Here is a 22508-nt window from a genome sequence, read left to right on the forward strand (position 1 = left end):
TAAAAACTAACGATATTATCTTTATTGAGAAATATTTGGAAATAAAATCTTTTTAATAGACGAAAACTAAATAGGTTCGTTTTTTTAAAAAAATTGAGTAAAAATGTTACCTTTTTATGGATTTTTCCCTTTATTATATATACTTTTGTTTTACTTCCCCCATTTTATTCATTTATTTTTTTCAATTGTACTACGTCAGTGCTGAGATTACCAACATATGCCAACTAGCTTGCGATTAAAAAACTAAGCATCAATTTTTGTCTCCTGTCTACATGTGTGCATTTTTATGCTCAAGCTGTATATTACTATGTAGCATAACCAAGACTGATCACATATGGAAAGAAAGAGGAGTGGAACCCTTAGTCATGGATAAGGACGAAGATGAAGTTGTACAGATCAAACTGCTCCCTCGACAAATCAATGAACCATGCACTCAGAAGCACGGGTGGTGTCGATACATGCAGAAACCAGGCTTTTAGCTAACACATTGCAATAGGCAAAGTGGGTGTGGCTGTGAATTCCGCTGCCCAAGTTAGTTTTAGAAGTGGTCATCAACACTTTGTACTCAAATCTATGGTTTCTCTTTTAGAACTTTTAATGGTTGAGGGGTTTCTTCCTACTCAAAACTAGTGTTCATTAAGCAGCTTATTTGCATCTTATAGAATCAGATACCTTCTGCATCAACACTTAAGGTTTGCATCTGTAGAACATCATAAAGTTCTGTTTTTTCTTTTTGGTCTAATTTGATAGATGTTGGCCCATTTCCTGATATGTTAATTGAAATGGCACGATACCAACTTTAAAGTCGATTAGTTTGTTTGAGATCGCTAACTTTATGAAAGGAATCTCTTTTTTGTTCTTTCACATCAGTGCTTAATGCTTTAATCATACTGCATAGTCTTGTCCTCTAGTTACATAATCTTGCCCATTCACTGTACAGATCCAAATGCAATCCTTCACACTTGCACCATGACGAAATTCATGTGAAAAGATAAAAATTTAAATTTTAGTTCAACTGGTGTTAACGATGTAATCCATACTTGTAATACATCAAATTAGAAATAGAGTTAGAAAGCCATCATCATAATAAAACAATATTTTAACATTAATTATTGCCATTAAAAGAAGAAAAGTATTAATAATCAATCAATACTAATAATGTATATGAAACTCACCACGAAACTTCTTAAAGGTAAAATGCGAAAAGATCTCAACTTTAACATAGTTGATCACAACTGCCTACAAGTCATATTTCGTTCATTACAATTACAAAACAAACAACATCAAAAATCCAACCTGTTTGAGCTTAGTTAGCTTAATTTGCTAATATCACTTCAATAGCTCAATTCAAAAGTATATCAATATACTTGGGCAAATATATCATTTCTTATTTAACAAAGATTACTAAAATAAATCTATTCTTCCAAAAAGTAAATGGTATACTATTATTTATTTTAATGGAAAATGAAAATATAATATTCATTATTAAGTTAGGAAGAAAGAGTAAAAGAAAAAAGGGTTAACTAGTATGTTTCTAACAGCATGTTTTCAACATGATTTTTAGGAGAGAAATTTTATATTCAAACATGTGATTTTCACATGTGAGTTTGTGAGGGAAAAATATATTTCTTTCATACTTCTAGCAGCATATTGGTTTAAAAAAAAAATAAAATAGATATATAAGTAATAAGATCATTATACGAAACCACCACGAAATTTCTTAAAAGTTAAAGGTAAAGACTGAAAGTTGACCAAAAACCAAACACATATCACCGATCCAGCCTTAATTAAAACGAAAGGGAATAGACCTTAAAGTTACAAAAAAACAAACAACATGGATCCAGATCTGCCTGTTTGAGCTTCGTAGATCACATCACATCAATTCAATTCATTCCAATGGCTTCATCTTCTTCTTCAAGTGTTGTACCAACAAGAAGAAAAGGGGGATGGACATATGATGTGTTTCTAAGCTTCAGGGGCGAAGACACCCGCAACAACTTTGTTGATCATCTTTTTGCTGCTCTAGTTCAGAAAGGAATACACACCTTCAAAGACGACAAGATGCTCGGTGGAGGACAGCCCATCTCTCAAGAGCTATTGAAAGCCATCAGAGAATCAAGGTGGGCTGTTGTTGTTTTCTCCAAAAACTACGCCAACTCTTCTTGGTGCTTGGATGAGCTTTCCTACATCATGGAATGCCACAATCAGATGGGTCAAAAGGTGTTACCTGTGTTCTACCATGTGGATCCGTCCGATGTTCGCAAACAGAAAGGAGATTTCGCATCGGCAGGCAAGTGGAGTGATGCTTTAAGAGCAGCTGCCAATTTATCGGGTCAACATATCTTGCCTCACTATGGGTAACTAAATCTCTCTTATTATTATATATGGATTAATTTTTTGGAATGTAACTATCTTTGACCGAATATCTATAGTAGGAAAAAACTAAACCGAATGTCTATAATAAGAAAAAACTAAAGTATGTGTATTGTATGTAAGCAACTTGAAAAAATGTTTATTGTATGTAAAAAAACATACGTGACAACCATACTTGTCGAATTTTAATTGGTTGAAACGAAATTCTTACGTACAATAAACATTATTTCAAAGTTGTACATACAATACACATAACTTTAGTTATTTCCTACTATAGACATTCATTCAAAGTTTCTTACATTCGTGGAAACTAATCCCTATTATATATATATATATATATATATATTTTTTAACTTACGTACAAATCTCTTTGAAATACTAGTCAGTAGGTATTCTTCAATCATGTTGTTAATACAAATCAATTAATTAATTGATGCTTTTATTATATGTATACATGTACATATAGGGGTGAATCAGCATTTATAACCAAAATTGTCGAAGAGATATTAGCCGATAGACAACCTCGTGGTGGTAGTAGGGAAAACCATCTAATTGGTATACGGCCTCGTATTGATGCCTTAATTTCCTTATTGAAGATGGAGGCAACAGAAGAGGTCCGCATTGTGGGGATATGGGGAATGGGTGGGATCGGCAAGACGACTATTGCCCGGGCCTTGTATAAGAGAATCGCTCATAAGTTTCAGGGTAGTAGCTTTGTTACCAATGTTAGAGAGAATAGCTCTAGTAAAAAGGATATATGTGCTTTACAACGAAAGATTTTAGAAGACATTCTTGGTTCGTCTAGCGGGTTTGGGATTCATGATCCAGAGGATGGAGGCGAAGTGATACAAGAAAGATGTTGTAGTAAAAAGGTTCTTCTTGTTCTTGATGACATCAATGATGTCAAGCAATTAGAGTTCCTATGTGCAACACGTGAGTGGTTTGGTCCAGGTAGTAGAATCATTATAACCACCAGGGATCAGCATTTGTTATCATATGCTGATGCTGACAACAAGTACAAACCTGCTCTTTTAGGTACAGATCAAGCTCTTGAGCTCTTCTGTAAGCATGCTTTTAAGATAAGTAGCCCTCCAGATGAATATATGGATCTCATAAATCGTGCAATAAACTATACACATGGTCTCCCTCTGGCCTTGAAAGTTTTGGGTTCTTTTTTATGTGGGAGAAAAGCAAGTGTGTGGGGAAGTGCTTTGGATACACTAGCAAAAACACCAAGTGCTGAGGTTTTGGACACGCTGAAGTTAAGTTTTGATTATCTAAATGTTTCCGAGAAACAAATATTCCTAGACATTGCATGTTTCTACAAGGGGAAAGATGTAAATGATGTTACTAGAATACTTGATGGCTTTGGCTTTAACCCGATTATAGGGATTAGCGTTCTTGTTGAAAAATCTCTTATAACCATCTCATCAAACAATAAACTAGGTATGCATGATCTCATACAAGAAATGGGTTGGATAGTAGTTCAAGCAAGTGCTAGGAATAGCAGGCTATGTGATCTCGAAACGATCCATGATGTAATCAATAGTTTAAGCCAGAAGGTAATAATACACGTCTCTTCATAGCTAATGTATATATTATTTTAATTTCAAAATGAGTACACCTTGATCTAAGTTTTACGATCATTTTTCCTGTAGGAACTTGAATTAATTGAGGGCGTAGTGCTGCCCCTATGGAAAGAAATTAAGGAGAGTTTGAGTGCGGATGTTTTTAAAAGCATGAAGAATTTTCGGGTACTTGATTGTTACGGAAAGTTCACTTCTTGTGAACCTAGTTTTCTCCCTGATGGGTTACGCTGGTTTTGTTGGAAATCATACCCATTCTCTTCTCTGCCCGTGGCACACATGAGTAAGCTTGTTGGGCTTGAAATGGAGTGGGGCAACATTAAACATTTATGGGAGGGGAAAAAGGTATAGAGTCTATGGAAACTAATCTCTTATTTATCATCATAAGTTATTTGGATAAATATCCAAGCATTTTAATTTCTGCTCTTTTTATTTCCCCCGCAGATCATGCTACAGAACTTGAAATTCATTAACCTTAGAAACTGTGGATCCCTGAAAAGGTTTCCAGATGTATCAGGGGCACCAAATATCGAGAGATTGGATTTGTCAGCGTGTGGGGATCTAGTGGAGGTTGATGAGTCTGTTGGGAGTCTGAAAAAGCTTATTTACTGGGACATGACTTTATGCTATAAACTCAAGTGTCTCCCATCCATGCTCCAGATGGATTCCTTGGAGACCCTCATTTTACCTCGGTGTCATTCTCTTAAAAGAATCCCAGGGTTCTCGCCATGTATGGTCAATCTATCTAAAATTGATATTACTGAGTGTTATAAAATAGAAGAAGTGCCATCGTCCATAAAACATCTCTCTAATCTAAGCTACTTGAATCTCGATCTCTGTAGTTTTAAGAACATCCCAAACTCAATTTCAGAGTTAAAGTATCTCAACACCATTAGCCTTTCTTCTTGTAAGGAACTACAGAAATTGCCGGATGATTTTCAAAACATGGAAAGTCTAGAAATGCTTCACATAGACTCCATTCACATTCATGCTTTGACAAATTTTCCTTACTTGAGAAAGTTACATCTTGTTGGTCCATTAGAACACACCGATTTCCCCAAAAATCTGCGTGGCCTTTCCTCCTTGGAAGAATTACATATAAGGCGCAACTTTTGGTTATACCACTTACCTGAAAGCATCTCCCATCTTTCTAGTCTTAAACTCCTCCTGATCGAGAATAATATTGACCATATCGGACTTGTAACTTTACATGGCCTCCCACCAGGAATACAAGTATTGACAGTATATGGTTGCAAAACACTGGAAAAGATTGAAGATCTGTCAAAAGAGTACAACTTTTTGAATAAGATACAGATCTCAGATTGTCGGAAACTGCTAAAAAATGAAGAGAATGGAAGACACTTGGATAAGATGTTGGACCAATCTTTCCTTAAGGTCAACTATCTCTCCCTTTATCTTAAAGTTATCAAATGTGTCATTTAAACTTTATTCTAACAGCATATGCAAAAAAAAAAAAAAAATCAAAATTTACCGAAGAATTAAATTAATGCGCTAATAGGTATCCAACTACTATTATCCAACATTATTATTATGACGACTCGATTTGAAAATTTTCTAACGTGAACACGTACCTTTAAAAACGTCTAGTATGTCTAAAAGCTGATGTGAAGGGGTTTTTATTTTTTGCTTTCCAAAATTATAAATAAATAAAAAAGAAAACACGGCTTCTGCATAAAATTTGTACCTTTTTTTATAAAAGAAAAATTTTAACCCTTTATTTTCACAAATTCTTTATATTTCTACAACTTGATTATGTTATATAAATGAACAAGCGAGACAATAAATTTGTACAAGTGAAGACAATACATTGGTACAAATTTGATCTAAACCCCATTCATAATATGTTTCTACACATATTGAACAAGTGAAGAAATTAAATATAGAGATCTAAACCCAATTCTTTATTGCTTCCTGTATTCGAAATTCACGGAGTATACTACAAAAAACCACTAATAGAATAGATTAAATTTGGAAAAACAACCGATTTATACTACAAACCGTTTTTGTTACTATTGCGTTAGATGCTTACCAAGCTTTTAAGGTTGTTGGATACAGAAGCGTGCTGCAGTTGATGGTTGTTTAAATATCCACATTCCCGGAAGAAATATTCCAAGTTGGTTCAAAGAACAACAAAATGGGCACAAGATAGCATTGAAGTTACCTCCCAAATGGCAATCTGAAATCCTTGGGTTTGCTGTCTGTTATGTTTCAAGAACGTTAGTTGAGCCTTACATAAAGTTGAGTTTTGAAAATGATGAAATGTTGTTTTCAAAGTCAAAGGCTTATAATAATATAAACGAAACGAGAGAAGTTGAATGGCAGCTGTGGATTGGTTATATACCGTATAGTTTGTTTGAGCGGTTCCAAGGAGGTAATGATAATGATTTCGAAGGTGAAGATTGGTTTCATATGACCCAAGGTCATTTTGTCTTTGAAGTATCGAACTATTTATCAACGCCTGTTGAAAGGTGTGGGGCAAAAGTTGTCTACAAAGAAGACGTGGCATCCATCCAACAAACGTCTCCCTCTATTTCTTCTTTTTATTGGAGCTGGAAGTTTACAAAAGATGAGTTCACCAATTCATTCAAGTGTTCCATTGGATGAATTTCTTCAAACTATACGCGAGTGATGAGGGTATCACATTTTTAGCATGTACTCAACTGCAAATGACACCTCTGATGGCAATTGGTATACTTTTGTTTTGCTTCCCCTTTATTTTTTCAATTGTGCTATCTTATTTCTGTTTGGAGTTTATCTATACAACAACAATCCGGAAAGAATTTCGAAGCTGTAATAGTGTTGCTTTCATTAGTTGAATTATACGTGAAAATTTTTCCGCCTGCATTAATTGTCGACTAATATGTGACGCCCTTGAGAAAATCCATTCTGCTCATCGGCCTGTAGCAATTTTTAGAGGTAGTTGTTTCCCATATGGTGATATATATAGTACAAATCAACATGTTTAAAAATAATGTAGCTCTATCTGCTGTCAATTTTAATATGCGTGTTTAGCTGTTCTTCCGGTTCATCGTCAACTATTTGCAAGTGTTCTATCAGAAATGGATTTTAGAAATAAAGAAGCTTATATGTTCATCTGCTTAATTTCTAGACCTTCACTCAATGTTGAAGTATAATATTCAGGCCGAGGTCAACGTTTAAGACTTTAAGGTGAATTACTTTTGAAGGAAAACATGGTTTGGGTTTTGTTGCATTTACAGTTACAATATTCTGTTTAAGGTATATTGTCGAATACAGTAGTGAGACCCAACACCCGTGAAAACACCCGTGAAAGACGACATTAGGAGTTATAATTCAAATGGCATGGGTAAATATAGATAATAGTTTAACTTGATCGGATTAATACATAAAACCTTATGACCCGTTATATTTTAGAAATCAGATACTTATCCAAATAGTGTGTATAATGTATAGTCTTCTTTTACATTTTTTTTTTTAATGATTAACTTTACAAAAAGGGAAAAGCGTTTGTTGGTAAGTCTTCCTTACCCGTTTGACCCACTCCAAAAACAACCGGAATTTTACCGAGACATGTTTGCATGAATTTTACCCGTTCCACTGTCTAAACACTTTCACACTGAATCTTTTATTCGGTCATTAAAAGTCATTTATGTTATAGTGAGTATTAAATTAAATTAAAATGAATACTTATGTATAGTGGGAACATGTATCATGCCCAAGTCAATCCTCCATGTGTTTGTATTAGTTGTAATATCCATCCAAATCACATTATTTAAATAAATACTTATTATTTCCATGATTCCATCGATCTATTTTATATGTTAAAAATATCCGAGAGTAGCTGGTAATCTTACCAAGCCTGTTTAATTATTGAATCTTAATCAAAACCTTATTGTTACTACAAAATGTGTTGTTGATGACAAATAATTAGCATTATTAGCATGTTGATCATCTGTTGCCAGGATCATGATCAACGCAGTTAAAAGTATGGTTAATGTCATTTGTTATGCAGTCAATAATGTGATATTGCTTGTCATGTCTCTTTACTTGGTTGACTTCAGAAAGTATATACATGCAAATAGTACGTATTATTTCGGTTTCTAAACTATTACATGAAATGAAAGATTATTATTCTTTCATAATTTATATTTTAATAAAAAATAGTTGGTTAAAATTTTATAAAAAAGTCTCAAATTATTAGCATTATTAAAGTCAATATACGAAACTTCCTAAAAGTTAAAGCGAAAGATCTCAAAGTTGACCAAAAACAAACACATCTATTCAATTTAATGCAATGGCTCCTTCTTCCTAAAGTTGCCCAAAAACATACATCATCAATCCAGCCTTAAAAAAGTAAAATCAAAACATCCCAAAGCTTGTTGATCACATCAACTCATTTCAATGGCTACTTCTTCTTCAAGTGTTGTACCAAGAAGAAGAAAAGGAGGATGGACATATGATGCGTTTCTAAGTTTCAGAGGTGAAGACACTCGCAATAACTTTGTTGATCATCTTTTTGCTGCTCTTGTTCAGAAAGGAATACACGCCTTCAAAGACGACAAGATGCTCGGTGGAGGCCAACCCATCTCTCAAGAGCTAGTCAAAGCCATTGAAGAATCAAGGTTTGCTGTTGTTGTTTTCTCTAAAAACTATGCAAACTCCTCTTGGTGTTTGGATGAGCTTTCCAAGATCATGGAATGCCAGGATCAGATGGGGGGTCAGAAGAAGGTGCTACCCGTGTTCTACCATGTCGATCCGTCTGATGTTCGCAAACAGAAAGGAGATTACGCACCGGCATTCGAGACCCATGAAGACATGTTTAAGGGTGGAGAGATGGATAAAGTGAACAAGTGGAGGGAAGCCTTAACTGCCGCTGCCAATTTATCTGGCCAGCATATCCTCCGTGACCATGGGTAAATCTCCTTTTCTTTTCTTTTTTTCACTTTCAAATTTCTTTTTTAGTGGCAGGTTACTTAAGATTATATATACCTTAAGTTTTTTATATATTAGTAATGAACCTTTTAAAAAAGTGTAATATACTTAAAAAATGTTAATTTGTTATTGTAAATGTTTTTCAGTTTATATTAAATAGTTTTCATAAGAAATTTAAAATAAAACTTCTTGAATAGAAAACATACATCAATACTACCCGTATACTTATTTCATCAAATCGATAAAAGTCACTTTTACCAAACAACTTGCAGTCACAAGGTGTCATTCCTTTACTATCTAAATACGTACCCACCATAAGGGGGTATACATTGATACGTAGAGTATGGTGCTTTTTCTATTCTGGTCAAAGTAAATATACGGTTTTATAAGAGCATATATGGTCGGTTTTTTTGTGGAAATTGTAGCTGTGTGGATAGACGAACACTTTCTTTTTTCTTTTCTTCTTTTCAAACCTCTTTTGTAATGGTAGGCACCATTTAATTAATGTTCTTATTTAGAGGTGGCAAAATGGACCCAATATATAAAAATTGGGTCAGTATGACAGTATGGGCTTTAAATTTCTTTTCTTGGGTTGGACTTGGCAATAAGATTTCTCAATGCGGGTCATACTGGGTGATTGAATTAACATCTATGACTTGGAACGGGTAAGTTTGGGCGGAAGTTGGGCGGGAAAAAATAAAAGAGGGCGGGTGAATTAGTGAATGGTTGATGGTGTTACTGTATTGAATACATATGAAATCTTGAAAAGATCGATATTATCACCATTCTTTTTTGTGATTCAAATGTTGCCACTTGTTTAATTATTATTTTATACTTTATTTATTGTACAACACTGTTAATATTATTATTACCATTAAAATTATAATATTAATTAACAAAGAGTATCTTTTTGTCAGGTTAATATAAACATTCGATTTAACATATGAAATATCATATATATATATGATTTTTAATAATATAATAAATTATTATATTCATACCATTAGCAGAATTAGAAATAAATCATAATAAAAAACTGAATTCAAAATAAAAAAATAATGGCCAAACCCGACCCGGCCCAACCCAAATTGACCCGGACCCGTTTTAGAAATGATCTGATTTGACCCGCACCCATTTTGACCCGAACTCATTCTGACCCGTTACTCAACCCGATCCAACCCGTTCATTTTGCCACCTATATTCTTATTATATGTATGTATATGTTAGGGGTGAAGCTGCATTCATAAGCAAGATTGTTGAAGAGATTTTAGCTGATAAGCAACCTGGTGGTGGCCGTAGGGAAAACCATCTAATTGGTATACAACCTCGTATTTATGCCTTAATTTCATTATTGAAGATGGAGGCAAATGAAGAGGTCCGCTTTGTGGGGATATGGGGAATGGGAGGGATTGGTAAGACGACTATTGTCTGAGCCTTGTTTAACAGAATAGCTCATAAGTTTGAGGGTAGTAGCTTTGTCAATGACGTTAGAGAGAATAGCTCTAGTAAAAAAGATATGTGCACTTTGCAGGAACATATTCTAAATGATATTCTAGGGGAGCGTCATGGGTACAAGATAAAAGATCGTGATCGAGGAGCCGAAATAATACAAGAAAGATGTTGCAGAAAGAAGGTTCTTCTTGTTCTTGATGACGTTAATGATGTCATGCAATTAGAGTTCCTGGCTGCAACACGTGAGTGGTTTGGTCCAGGAAGTAGAATCATTATAACCACCAGGGATCAACATTTGTTATCGTATGCAGATGAAAAGTACAAACCTGCTACTTTAAGTGGGGATCGAGCGGTTGAGCTCTTCAGTAGGCATGCTTTTAATGAGAGAAGTCCTCCAGATGGATACGAGGATTTGTCATTTCGTGCAATACACCATGCTGGTGGTCTTCCGCTAGCATTAGAAGTTTTAGGCTCATTCTTTCGTGGACGAAAAGCAAATGTGTGGGAAAGTGCTTTACAGAGACTAGCTAAAACACAAGATAATAAAATCTTCCGGACACTCAAGTTAAGTTTTGATGATCTAGGTGATTCTGAGCAAAATATATTCCTAGACATAGCATGTTTCTACAAGGGGAAAGATGTAGATGAGGTTACTAGAATACTTGATAGCTTTGGTTTTGACCCGGATATAGGGATTAGCGTTCTTGTTGAAAAATCTCTTATAACCATCTCATCAAACAATAAACTAGATATGCATGATCTCATACAAGAAATGGGTCGCAAAGAAGTTCAAGCAAGTTCTCCAAATAGCAGGCTATGGGAACCTGAAAAGTTCAATGGCTTAATCAACTTTAAGGTAATAAAGCTCCTCTTCATTTACTAGCTAATGTATATAGTAATATTTTAGTTTTTAAAAACGTACACCTTGATCTAAGCTTCATGTTCGTTCCCTGTAGAAACTAGAATCAGTTGAGGGCATAGTGTTGCCACGCGAAGAAATTAAGGAGAGTTTGAATGCTAATGTTTTTGAAAGTATGAAGAATCTTCGGCTACTCGATTGTTACCAAAACTTCACTTCTGGTGAACCTACCTTTCTTCCTGATCAGTTACGATGGTTTTGTTGGAATCACTACCCATTCTCTTCTCTGCCTATAGCAGACATGAGCAAGCTTGTTGGGCTTGAAATGGAGTGGGGCAAAATAGAACATTTATGGAAAGGAAAAAAGGTAGTATATAGTTTACGGAATCCAATCTCTACTTATTTAGCATACATCACAAGTTTATTCTTGTAAACATTCAAGCTTGTTAGTTTATGCTCTTCTTTTTTTCCCTCTGCAGATCATGCTGCAGAACTTGAAATTCATTCACCTCGAATTGTGTGAATCCCTAATAAGGTTTCCTGATGTCTCAGGGGCACCAAACATTGAGAGTTTGCATTTGAGAAAATGTTATAATTTGGTAGAGGTTGATGAGTCGGTTGGGAGTCTGAAAAAGCTTCTTTACTTGGATATCCATTTTTGCAACAAACTCAAGTGTTTCCCGTCCATGCTCCAGATGGAATCCTTAAAGAGCCTTAATCTATCTTGGTGTTGGTCTCTTAAAAGAATCCCAGAATTTTCCCCATGCATGGTTAATCTATCTAAGTTAGATATTAGTTATTCCAAGGAAATAGAAGAACTGCCATGGTCCATAAAACTTCTCTCTAACCTAATCGACTTGAATGTTAAAGAGTGTGATAGTCTTAAGAACATTCCAAACTCAATTTGGGAGTTAAAGTGTCTCAAGACCTTTAACCTAACAAATTGTGGGAAACTACAAAAATTGCCCGATGATTTGCAAATCATGGAAAGTCTTGAAGAGCTTCACATAGACACCATTCATTTTCATGCTTTTACAAATTTTTGTTATTTAAGAAAGATATATCTTGATGGTCCATATTTCTTTTTAGATTTCAAAGACAATGATTTCCCAAAAAATCTGCATGGACTTTCCTCGTTAGAAGAACTATATATAACTTTCAACCATAAATTAATCCAATTACCTGAAAGCATCTCCCATCTTTCTAGTCTTAAACACTTATGGATCCAAGCTTGTAACGGACTTGAAACTTTACATGGCCTCCCACCAGGAATACAACATTTTGGAGTAAAAGGTTGCTACTCACTGCAAAGCATTGAAGATCTGTCAAAAGAGTACGAGTGTTTGAATAATATACAGATCTCAATTTGCCCAAAGTTGCTAGAATATGAAGAGAATGGAAGATACTTGGATAAGATGTTGGACCAATCATTTCTTAAGGTCAGGGCTATCTCTATCCCTCTTATCTTCTTGATGTTTCATTTAAACTTAATTCTAAAAACATATCTCCAAGAAATTAAACTAATGTCCTGATGATTTCTAAAGGTATTCAATAGCATTTATACTACAGTGCGTGGTTTTTGACTATCCTGAAGATAGCTAAAACAACATTTAAACAATATTCACTTGTCAACATCAATTCCATTAGATGCTTACTAAGCTTTTAAGGTTGTTGGATACGTACAGAAGCGTGCTGCAGTTGATGGTTGCTTGACTCTCCTGATTCCTGGAAGAAATGTTCCAAGTTGGTTTAAAGAACAACAAGATGGGCGCAAGATAGCACTAAAGTTACCTCCCAATTGGCAAACTGAAATCATTGGGTTTGCTGTGTGTTGTGTAACTACGATGCCTATGTTTCCTGATATAAAAATGAGATTTGAAAATGATGAAATGTTGGTTTCAAAGTCGGAGGCTAATTATATAAACGAAACCGAAGAAGCTGATTGGAATGTGTGGACTGGTTATCTACCATATAGTTTGTTTGAGCAGTTCCATGGAGGCAATGATAATGATTTTGAAGGCGAAGATTGGTTCCATATGACCCAAGGTAGAGTTGTCTTTGAAGTTTATTGCCCTATTGATTCAGAGTATAAGCATGCTGTAAGGTGTGGGGCAAACGTTGTCTACAAAGAAGACGTGGCATCCATCCAACAAACGACTCCCTCTATTTCTTCTTTTGATTGGAGCTGGAAGCTTACAAAAGAGTTCACCAATTCATTCAAGTGTACCACGTACTGAATAATCTTGAAAATTAAGTTCTTCTTGTAGGAGCCGAATTGATCGACAGGAAGAGCTCAAATAGTAGATGGAAGAAAAGATATATTTTTTTGTATTTTACAAAGAAAGAAATCATTAAACCCAAAGCACAAACGGATTATATAGTTACTGGTGTTGGAGACTTACAAATAGCTTTACCAATAGATTCTATCAGTTTTGCGAGTGATTAAAGAAAAAGCGTGACAATTAAGTTTTATTTATTCACTTTGAAGTATCAAGTCATAAATAATTATGATGGACTCTTTAGACACCACAAAAATATTATATTTGGACCATATACAATGAAATGGAACATAAACAATCTTATGCAGACTAAATCTCTAGAATAAATACTTGTTTGGGTAAAACAAAAAAGATATTAAGAAAAAAGATATATTTAACATCTCTGATCACAAAAGTTCACCAAGGATTAAATATTTTAATCAAAAGGGGATTGTGTAAACCACTTTTCTGTGGCGTTCTCGCTCAAATGTAGACATGACATCATCAAACACATCTTCACAACGTGTAACTTTTTAATGCAAGTTAAAAAGGGCTGGACCAGGCTGGGTTGACCCATCAGCATCTTGTCCAATATTTGTGTATTTTCAAAAATATAGCACGTATAACTAAAATAATCTGTTTTTGTATTAAATAAGATCAGTTTAAAAGGATAAAATCATTTTGAACAACACTTGAGCCAAGTGACTACCAAACCGCTTGACTCATCATAGTTTGGTAAGTTTTTCAAACTTGACTGGTTTGACTTATTTAAGATACTGTAAATATTAACCCACTTTGACCCATTAAAAAGCATATCAATCATTTATGAAACTTCTTTTTGTGAGATTTGACTCCTGCAGTAGTTAAGCGTTTATCTAGTCATTAGACAAGTATAATGACAAAAGAATGTTGCATTTGTTCACACTTTTAGTTAGTATGAACAAATTAAAAATTTGAACTACCCAAAATATCTTTATTTTTTATTAATTAATTTAAACATCTTTATCTAATATACATATAATAACCTTAAATCTCAGCCACTCATTTTTTTTTTCTCTCCTCAAATCCCAACTACTCATTTTTCTCTCTTTCATCTCTAAATCATTTTATTCTTCTAATTCATTCAAAATCTTTTATCTCAAAAACCGTATATCGATAAATTATAAAAATTGTATGGGTGTTCTTAAAATTTTATACTCTTTCATTAGAGATGTCATTCAATATACTTTCGACGAATTTTTAAATCCGATGGCGGAACGCGTACGGCTAAGACATTTGGCTATCATACTCTATGACTTGACCTATCACCCTCACCATCTCACCGCCACAATGAGCAGATACTATCTCTCGTGTGTGTATATATATATATATATATATATAGAATATCCCCTTTGACATATTTAATTAGGAAAATGCTAAATAGCGGCATAAAAAATTTATCTCTTTCATACATGATAAAATTTCAACTATTTTATACCCGTTAATTAGAAAAACTTATGTAATTCTATGTATTTTGCAACTATATGTCACTACAATGAAATTGTGAACTATTCACATGTTTTCTATCTGAAGCATTATATATCTTTCCCACTTTATGATCTCATTTATTGATCTTTCAAACATGTGAAAGTTGATTAATCCTCCTAATATATTTTTTTAAAAATTCTTTTTAATAATATGATTATGACACATTGTACAATCAATTAATCAGATGAAGAAAGAAAATGAATTTATTATACTCCCTCCGTCCCATTTTAATTGTTCATGTTTGACGGTTTAAGTCTTTCTTTTTAATCAAGTTTGACCGATTTTGTTTATATTATATAAAACATGATACAAAATATATGTATAGATCGAGTTTTTAATATACTTTTCATTGATATAAAATTTATCAACTACTGTACAAAATATAAACAAAGATATTTGTGGTCAAAATTTAAAGAAAACGATTTTGAAAAACAAAATGGACATTTAAAATGGAGCAGAAGAAATTCTTATCTGAACAATAATTGATATATGTAAAAAATGAATGTTTTGTTGTTGTATATCTAAGACACATAACAATAATTATGATATAATAAAAAATGATTGGTCATATTTTTATAGATTAAAATATCAAAGATGTGAGAAGTTATATATTTAAGCATAAGTAAAAAAAAAAAAACTTAAGTACATTCTAGCCACAAATTTTCATTCTTGTATATGTTAATATCTTTCACTTTACACGTACCGTAGATAACGAGATATTGACCATTGGCCGATACAAGTATTTAGATGAAAAAACTCTAAGATTTGTCATCCAGAAAAATTGAACTCAAGCTCTTTAATAAAACCGAGAATGTCTCTCACTAGCTGACTAACCATCATTAGAATTTGTTAATCCTATGCTACCAAACATGAATCAATTTTGATCAAGGGTTCCTGCTTTAAAGCCATTTGATCAATAATGTAATAATCCATTTTAGTATTTTATTATGGGATCAGAGAGTTCTATCCATTTAAATTTCTTTTTTTTTTACCAATGAATGATCGAATGTTAAACTGAAGTATTACTCATTAATAATTAATTTAACACATCTCTATATATATATGGAGCTATCTCAACGCACTCGGATGACAGTCTCTGAGCCCGCCACATCAGTATTTTCCTACGTGGCGTCACGATATCGATAGGCTTGCCACATCAGCTCCATGTATACATTTAAGTGCCAACTCAACAGCATATACGAGTACAATTTATGTGAACATATCATAGTAATAAGAACTGAAATATTAAAAGGCGATGGTGTCCCACCCAACACACCATATTGTAATATTGTTGGCTTTCTCCATATTTATTAAATTAAAATCTTCATCGTCATATGGAAACATATTAAATGGGAATTGATATTCGTACCAATGTTTTTAATTATTTTACCATATATATGCAGTGAATACTTGTACAGTATGTTGTAACACTTGTATATTGTGGTAAATGTATTAAAAGCTTTAGTACGATTATCAGTTCCCATATTAAATAGAAACAAAGTAAAGTAAAATATTAATATTAAACTTTTAAAGTTTCTAAGTAAATTTGAGATTCTAAACCATTGTAATCTTTCTAAGGAACACTAATTTAATATTTGATTTGATTAGTCAAGCAATACTAAAATCGTTCACACGGACATATAATAGTTCAAGCAACGCTCCACCATATTAATCATTATGTAATGTATAATGTATTTCCTATACCATTGTCTTCATGCTAAATTGAGCATCCATCCATTCCAACCCTAAAAAATATCATATGAATTTAAAGTATAAATAATATTAAACTAGATTTATGTTAGTGTTAAATACACGAGTTGTTTATGACATTTTCAAGATATGATAAATTGTTACATATATAACTTTAAATGTAAAAAATTAGGTAAAATCAAGTTAAACAAATATAATTTTAAACCATTGAACGCATCTGTTTGTACATAATATTTGTTTATATTTTTGTATCTCGCATTTGTCGCTTATTATCATCTAAGGATAATTTTCAATTTAGCTCAAGATATTGCAATGTACAAATGTTCGTACTTAAAAACTGAATGTTTTAAATACAAACAATTTTTTGATAAAATTAGTTGATAACAATTTAGATAACAAATGAATTATTACTTTAAAAATTTATATAATTATGTTAATATATATTAAGTATTTATTAAGGCTAAAAGATGTAAATTATTGATGTAAAAAAATTATAAATTAGTGAGATTTAGTCTATAAACATTAATATAAATACTAATATAATAATATATTTGATTATGATTAATAAAATTTTTAATTTATAGTTATATTATTAATGACATCATTAATTTGTAATTTTAAAGATTGAAAGTTATGATTGGTCAATAAGTGGTTAGGTCATCTTTTAAAATATATATATATATATATATAGCCTTATTTTGAGAACCTATTTTTATGTAAGAACCTTGAGAACTCTTAAATTATGTATTGGATCACATGTTTTTTTTGTTCATTCACATGTGAAATGTTATAAAAATACATGTTGTAGAAGAAAATTTTTTTCAAAACCTTAGATATACTCATTTGTTAACATGTGAACGAAAACGTGAACATATTCATTCACAAGTTCACAAAAGGCTATTTTGAAGGTTTTTTAAAAAAGTTTCTTTTACAACATACTTTTTAATATCATTTCACATGTGAATGAACAAAAAAGACATGTGAACAAATATATTATTTAAAAGTTCTCATGGTTCTTAAAAAAAAATGGTTCTCAAAATAAGGAAAGTCTATATATATATATATATATATATATAAATCTCTAATTTATAAGAAAGAATTCACTTATAGGAAAAAATGGCTTTTTTTTAGGAAAAACAGAATATAACGTTTTTTTATGTGAAGGTAGAAAACTGATATCGTATTTTGTTCTCCTCATTTGTTTGTATGTAGTATATGTTAGAGTTAGTCGTGTGTTAAATACACAATAAGTTAACGACATTATTAAATTAAAAAGGAATTATTAAAATAATGCAAGTAAATTTTTTTTTTTTTATTAATTCTAATTTAATATAGGAAAAAACAAACAATCTGGTAATTTGATATTTATCAAAAACAAATTTTATGATATGTCTTTAATAATATTGATTATATAGTTTGTATCTTTTCGGATGTTAATATAAATTATTATCACCATCAATTGAAAAGCTATAAAGTGTAAATTATCTGAATTTTTATTTTATTTTTAAATCTAACTATTTGTTTGTTCATTTATTAACAAAAAAAAAGAATTTTTTGCACAAAGTTTTATATTGTTTTGTTTTACAAGTATTTTAGAAGTGATGGTAATCTTCAAGATTGGTGTATGTTTAATTATATTTTTTATTTCATGCGAATTTTGATTCGTTAGTGGGTTTTGGTTTTAAACTTGGGTTTTATGATTATTATTATTTATCTTTTGGGGTTCATGGAGCGTATTATTCATGAAGTTTGAGGTTTGAGAAGTACATCATGTTGATAAAATGCTTTATAAAAACTTACAGATTATTGCTAATATATGATTTTCAATTTTGCAATCTGATATCAAGATTTTCAACATTCAGTAAGTTGATCACAATTTTTTGTTTTTTTGCTGCACAAATGTTGGGTTATTTTGAGACTTTTGTATAGTGATTTTTAGACTTTAGCACCGTGTTAAATGGGTTTCGATCTTTTGGTTTTAATATATTTTATTTGGATTTTTCAAAATTTTGATTTGAAAATACGGGACATAAAATGTAATTGTTTTCAGTATAAAATATAAATATATATGTTTCCTTAAACATACCCGAGTAGTGATTCGGATAGATTAGCTATAATTTTTTAATCATGCCCGGTAATCAAAATTTCTTTATCCTTTGGTAGTTATAGGTCAACCTTTGTTATATAGCTTTTCCCAAAGAAAATTGTGACTCTATGGAATAATATAAGGATGTAGCAGAAGTAGCACAAGATACTTTTGTATCATTAATACTCCTGTTGTAAGCTCTTTTTATTTCTATTTCTCAATATTCTCAATTCTCATGTAGAACTACCCGGATTAAAAATCCAGAAATATATTGTTTTCTTTCATGTTTGAAATGAATAGAAGTGATCATTGGGGCCATTTTTGCTTTTCTTTCATCCCAAAATAACCATAGTTGTTATAATGTAATCGATTTATCCTATCAGTGCTCATAATGTGCTTTTTTTTATTGTAACTAATAATTAGATATCAATGAAGAAATATATTTTAGGTAGTATTATTCTTATAGCATATCATTTACGATGAATTATATAGATTTAAAATAAACCGGTGCAACACACGGGTTCACCTAGTATAATAATGTGAAATTATCTTAAACTTTTAACCAAGTGGACCAAATAGTCAAGACTACACGTGGCTAATTCTTGATCACAGGTACAAGTCAACAAGTGGTCGTCGTCGTCTCTCTTTCCTTACACAAAACAAATAAACAATCAACATCCATCCACCTTTTCAGATCAGATCAATTCAATTCAATGTTGTACCAAGAAGTAGAAAAGAAGGATGGACATATGACGTGTTTCTAAGTTTCAGAGGTGAAGACACCCGCAACAACTTTGTTGATCATCTTTTTTCTGCTCTCACTCTCAAAGGTATTCACACCTTCAAAGACGACAAAATGCTCGGCGGAGGCCAACCCATTTCAGAAGAACTTGTGAAAGCCATCAAAGAATCAAGGTGGGCTGTTGTTGTTTTCTCCAAAAACTGCGCCACCTCTTGTTGGTGTTTGGATGAGCTTTCCTACATCATGAAATGCCATAAACAGATGGGGGGTCAGAAGAAGGTTCTACCCGTGTTCTACCATGTCGATCCGTCTGATGTTCGTAGACAGAAAGGAGATTTCGCAACGGCATTCGAGACGCATGAAGACAAGTTTAAGGATGGAGAGATGGATAAAGTGAACAAATGGAGGGAAGCTTTAACTGCTGCTGCCAGTTTATCTGGCCAACATATATTGCCTGAATATGGGTAGCTAAATCTCTTTTAAAATTCGTGTTGCTAATTCCAATCAATATATTAATGCTCTTACATACATTAAATAGTTTTACATTTACCATAAAATTTAAGGAGAGCTTTTGATATGAAAGACACAAGTTTTTTAGGCACGTTAAATGCAGGGCTGCATTTAGCATTTTTCATATATTGTATTTATGTTTAGGCATATATATTTACATACAGGGGTGAATCGGCATTTATAAACAAGATTGTTCAACAGATCTCATTTGATATACAACCTAGTGGTAGTAGTAGGGAAAACCATCTAGTTGAAATAGAGCCTCGTATTGATGCCTTAATTTCATTATTGAAAATGGAGGCAACCCAAGAGGTCCGGATTGTGGGGATATGGGGAATGGGAGGGATCAGCAAGACGACTATTGCCCGGGCCTTGTTTAACAGAGTCGCTCATAAGTTTGAGGGTAGTAGCTTTGTTAGTGACATTAGAGAGAATAGCTCCAGTAAAAAAGATATGTGCACTTTACAAGAAAGGATTCTGAATGATATTCTAGGGGAGCGTCATGGGTACAAGATAACGGATCGTGATCAAGGGGCTGAAATAATACAAGAAAGATGTTGCAGAAAGAAGGTTCTTCTTGTTCTTGATGGCGTTAACGATGTAAAGCAGTTAGAGTTCCTAGTTGCGACATGTGAGTGGTTTGGTCCAGGGAGTAGAATCATTATAACAAACAGGGATCAACATTTGCTATCATATGCTAATTCTAATGACCAGTACAAACCCGCTCTGTTAAGTGGGGATCAAGCTGTTGAGCTCTTCAGTAGGCATGCTTTTAATAAAAGAAGCCCTTCAGAAGGATACGAGGAGTTGTCATTTCATGCAATACACCATGCTGGTGGTCTTCCTCTAGCATTGAAAACTTTAGGCTCATTCTTCTAAGGACGAAAAGCAAATCTGTGGGAAAGTGCTTTGAGGAGACTGGCCAAAACACAAGATAATGAAATCATGAACACATTCAAGTTAAGTTATGACAATCTAGATGTTTCTGATCAACAAATGTTCCTTGACATTGCATGTTTCTACAAGGGGAAACATGTAGGTGATGTTTTTTACAGATTTGGTTTTGGCTTTGGATTTGACCCGGAAATAGGAATTAGCGTTCTTGTTGAAAGATCTCTTATAACTGTCTCATCAACAAAGATAGATAGTACAGTTATTAAAAAAGTTGAGATGCATGATATCATACAAGAGATGGGTCGGAAAGTAGTTCAAGCACATGCTCTGAATAGCAGGCTGTGGGAACTCGAAAAGATCCACGATTTAATCAACAAGAAGGTACTAAACCTCTCTTCATTTGTTGCTAATGTAGTAATGTATATAATATTTTATTTGTTTTAAAATGAGTAAACCTTGATCTAAGTTTCACTGTCATTTCCTTCAGGAACTAGGATTAGTTGAGGGGATAGTGGTGCCATGGGAAAAAGCCAAGGAGAGTTTGATTGCTGATGTTTTTAAAAGCATGAAGAATCTTCGGCTTCTCGATTGCTGCCAAAACTTCACTTCTTGTGAACCTACCTTTCTCCCTGGTGAGTTAAGATGGTTTTGTTGGAGACAATACCCATTCTCTTCTCTGCCTGTGGCACACATGAGTAAGCTTGTTGGGCTTGAAATGAAGGATGGCAATACTAAACATTTATGGAAGGGGAAAAACGTATATAATCCATGGAACCCTTTATCTTTAATAGCACCACGGGTTTCTTCATATAATAATCCAAACTTGAGATACATTCACCTTAAAGGATGTTATTCTCTAGAAAGGTTTCCAGATGTCTCGGGGGCACCAAACATCCAGATTCTGAATTTGTCATTTTGTGAGAACATGGTGGAGGTCGATGAGTCTGTGGGGAGTCTGAAAATCCTTATTCTCTTGGACATGAGGAGTTGCCATAAACTCAAGTGTCTCCCATCCATGCTCAAGACGAAATCCTTGATGACCCTCATTCTGTGTGGGTGTTGTCTCTTAAAAGAATTCCAGAATTCTCGCCATGTATGGTCAATCTATCTAGAATAGATATTAGTTATTGTCCGGAAATAGAAGAAGTACCATCGTCCATAAAATATCTCTCTAACCTAAGCCTCTTGGAGCTTACTGGATGCACAAATCTTAAGATTATTCCAAACTCAATTTCGGAGTTAAAGTGTCTCAACACCCTTGGCCTCTGTGGTTGTAAGTATCTGATAAATCAAGAGCTGATTTTTATACCCGAATTGACTCACAATGTGATGACAAATTAACAAACACACACTACACAGACCACAAAAATGGCCAACAGACTAAAAACAGAAAAGAACAAAATACACACCCTATTTTGCTTAAACCAAAGGAGTTTTTCTATTGATAAAAGAAAACTGAACACATAAAAGTGAATTGCAGACTAACTACTTATAGAACTTGGGATGGCACCCATCGTTCCATGACTCAAAATAACTGCTAAAAACATGGACCACTATCACCACTAACTGACCCATATTC

General features: G+C 33.1%; 4 protein-coding genes across 5 annotated transcripts; all 4 read left to right on the forward strand.

Moving 5' to 3' along the window:
* Window positions 1–1786: 1786 nt before the first annotated feature.
* On the forward strand, window positions 1787–6952 carry LOC122605603 (disease resistance protein Roq1-like). 2 transcript variants are annotated; one of them, XM_043778563.1, is made up of 5 exons: window positions 1787–2357; window positions 2840–3935; window positions 4032–4304; window positions 4404–5354; window positions 6036–6952. In XM_043778563.1, the coding sequence occupies exons 1-5, from the start codon at window positions 1897–1899 to the stop codon at window positions 6582–6584; spliced, it is 3330 nt and encodes a 1109-aa protein (XP_043634498.1). In that variant the 5' UTR covers window positions 1787–1896; the 3' UTR covers window positions 6585–6952. The 2 variants fall into 2 exon arrangements, with proteins under 2 accessions (XP_043634498.1, XP_043634499.1); XM_043778564.1 differs by having other exon boundaries at window positions 6002–6151.
* Window positions 6953–8360: 1408 nt separating this feature from the next.
* LOC122604172 (disease resistance protein Roq1-like) lies at window positions 8361–10323 on the forward strand. The gene is made up of 2 exons (XM_043777068.1): window positions 8361–8872; window positions 10119–10323. Exons 1-2 carry the CDS (start codon window positions 8361–8363, stop codon window positions 10321–10323), a joined length of 717 nt encoding a protein of 238 aa, XP_043633003.1.
* Window positions 10324–10369: 46 nt separating this feature from the next.
* LOC122604173 (disease resistance protein Roq1-like) lies at window positions 10370–13635 on the forward strand. Its single transcript, XM_043777069.1, has 4 exons — window positions 10370–11199; window positions 11300–11621; window positions 11755–12641; window positions 12888–13635. Exons 1-4 carry the CDS (start codon window positions 10408–10410, stop codon window positions 13437–13439), a joined length of 2553 nt encoding a protein of 850 aa, XP_043633004.1. The 5' UTR covers window positions 10370–10407; the 3' UTR covers window positions 13440–13635.
* Window positions 13636–18439: 4804 nt separating this feature from the next.
* Window positions 18440–22237, forward strand: LOC122604174 (disease resistance protein Roq1-like). Its single transcript, XM_043777071.1, has 5 exons — window positions 18440–18451; window positions 19478–19992; window positions 20260–20894; window positions 20925–21310; window positions 21417–22237. The coding sequence occupies exons 1-5, from the start codon at window positions 18440–18442 to the stop codon at window positions 22044–22046; spliced, it is 2178 nt and encodes a 725-aa protein (XP_043633006.1). The 3' UTR covers window positions 22047–22237.
* Window positions 22238–22508: the final 271 nt, after the last annotated feature.

This window comes from Erigeron canadensis, chromosome 6 (assembly GCF_010389155.1).
Source record: "Erigeron canadensis isolate Cc75 chromosome 6, C_canadensis_v1, whole genome shotgun sequence".
NCBI classification, from domain to species: Eukaryota; Viridiplantae; Streptophyta; class Magnoliopsida; order Asterales; family Asteraceae; genus Erigeron; species Erigeron canadensis.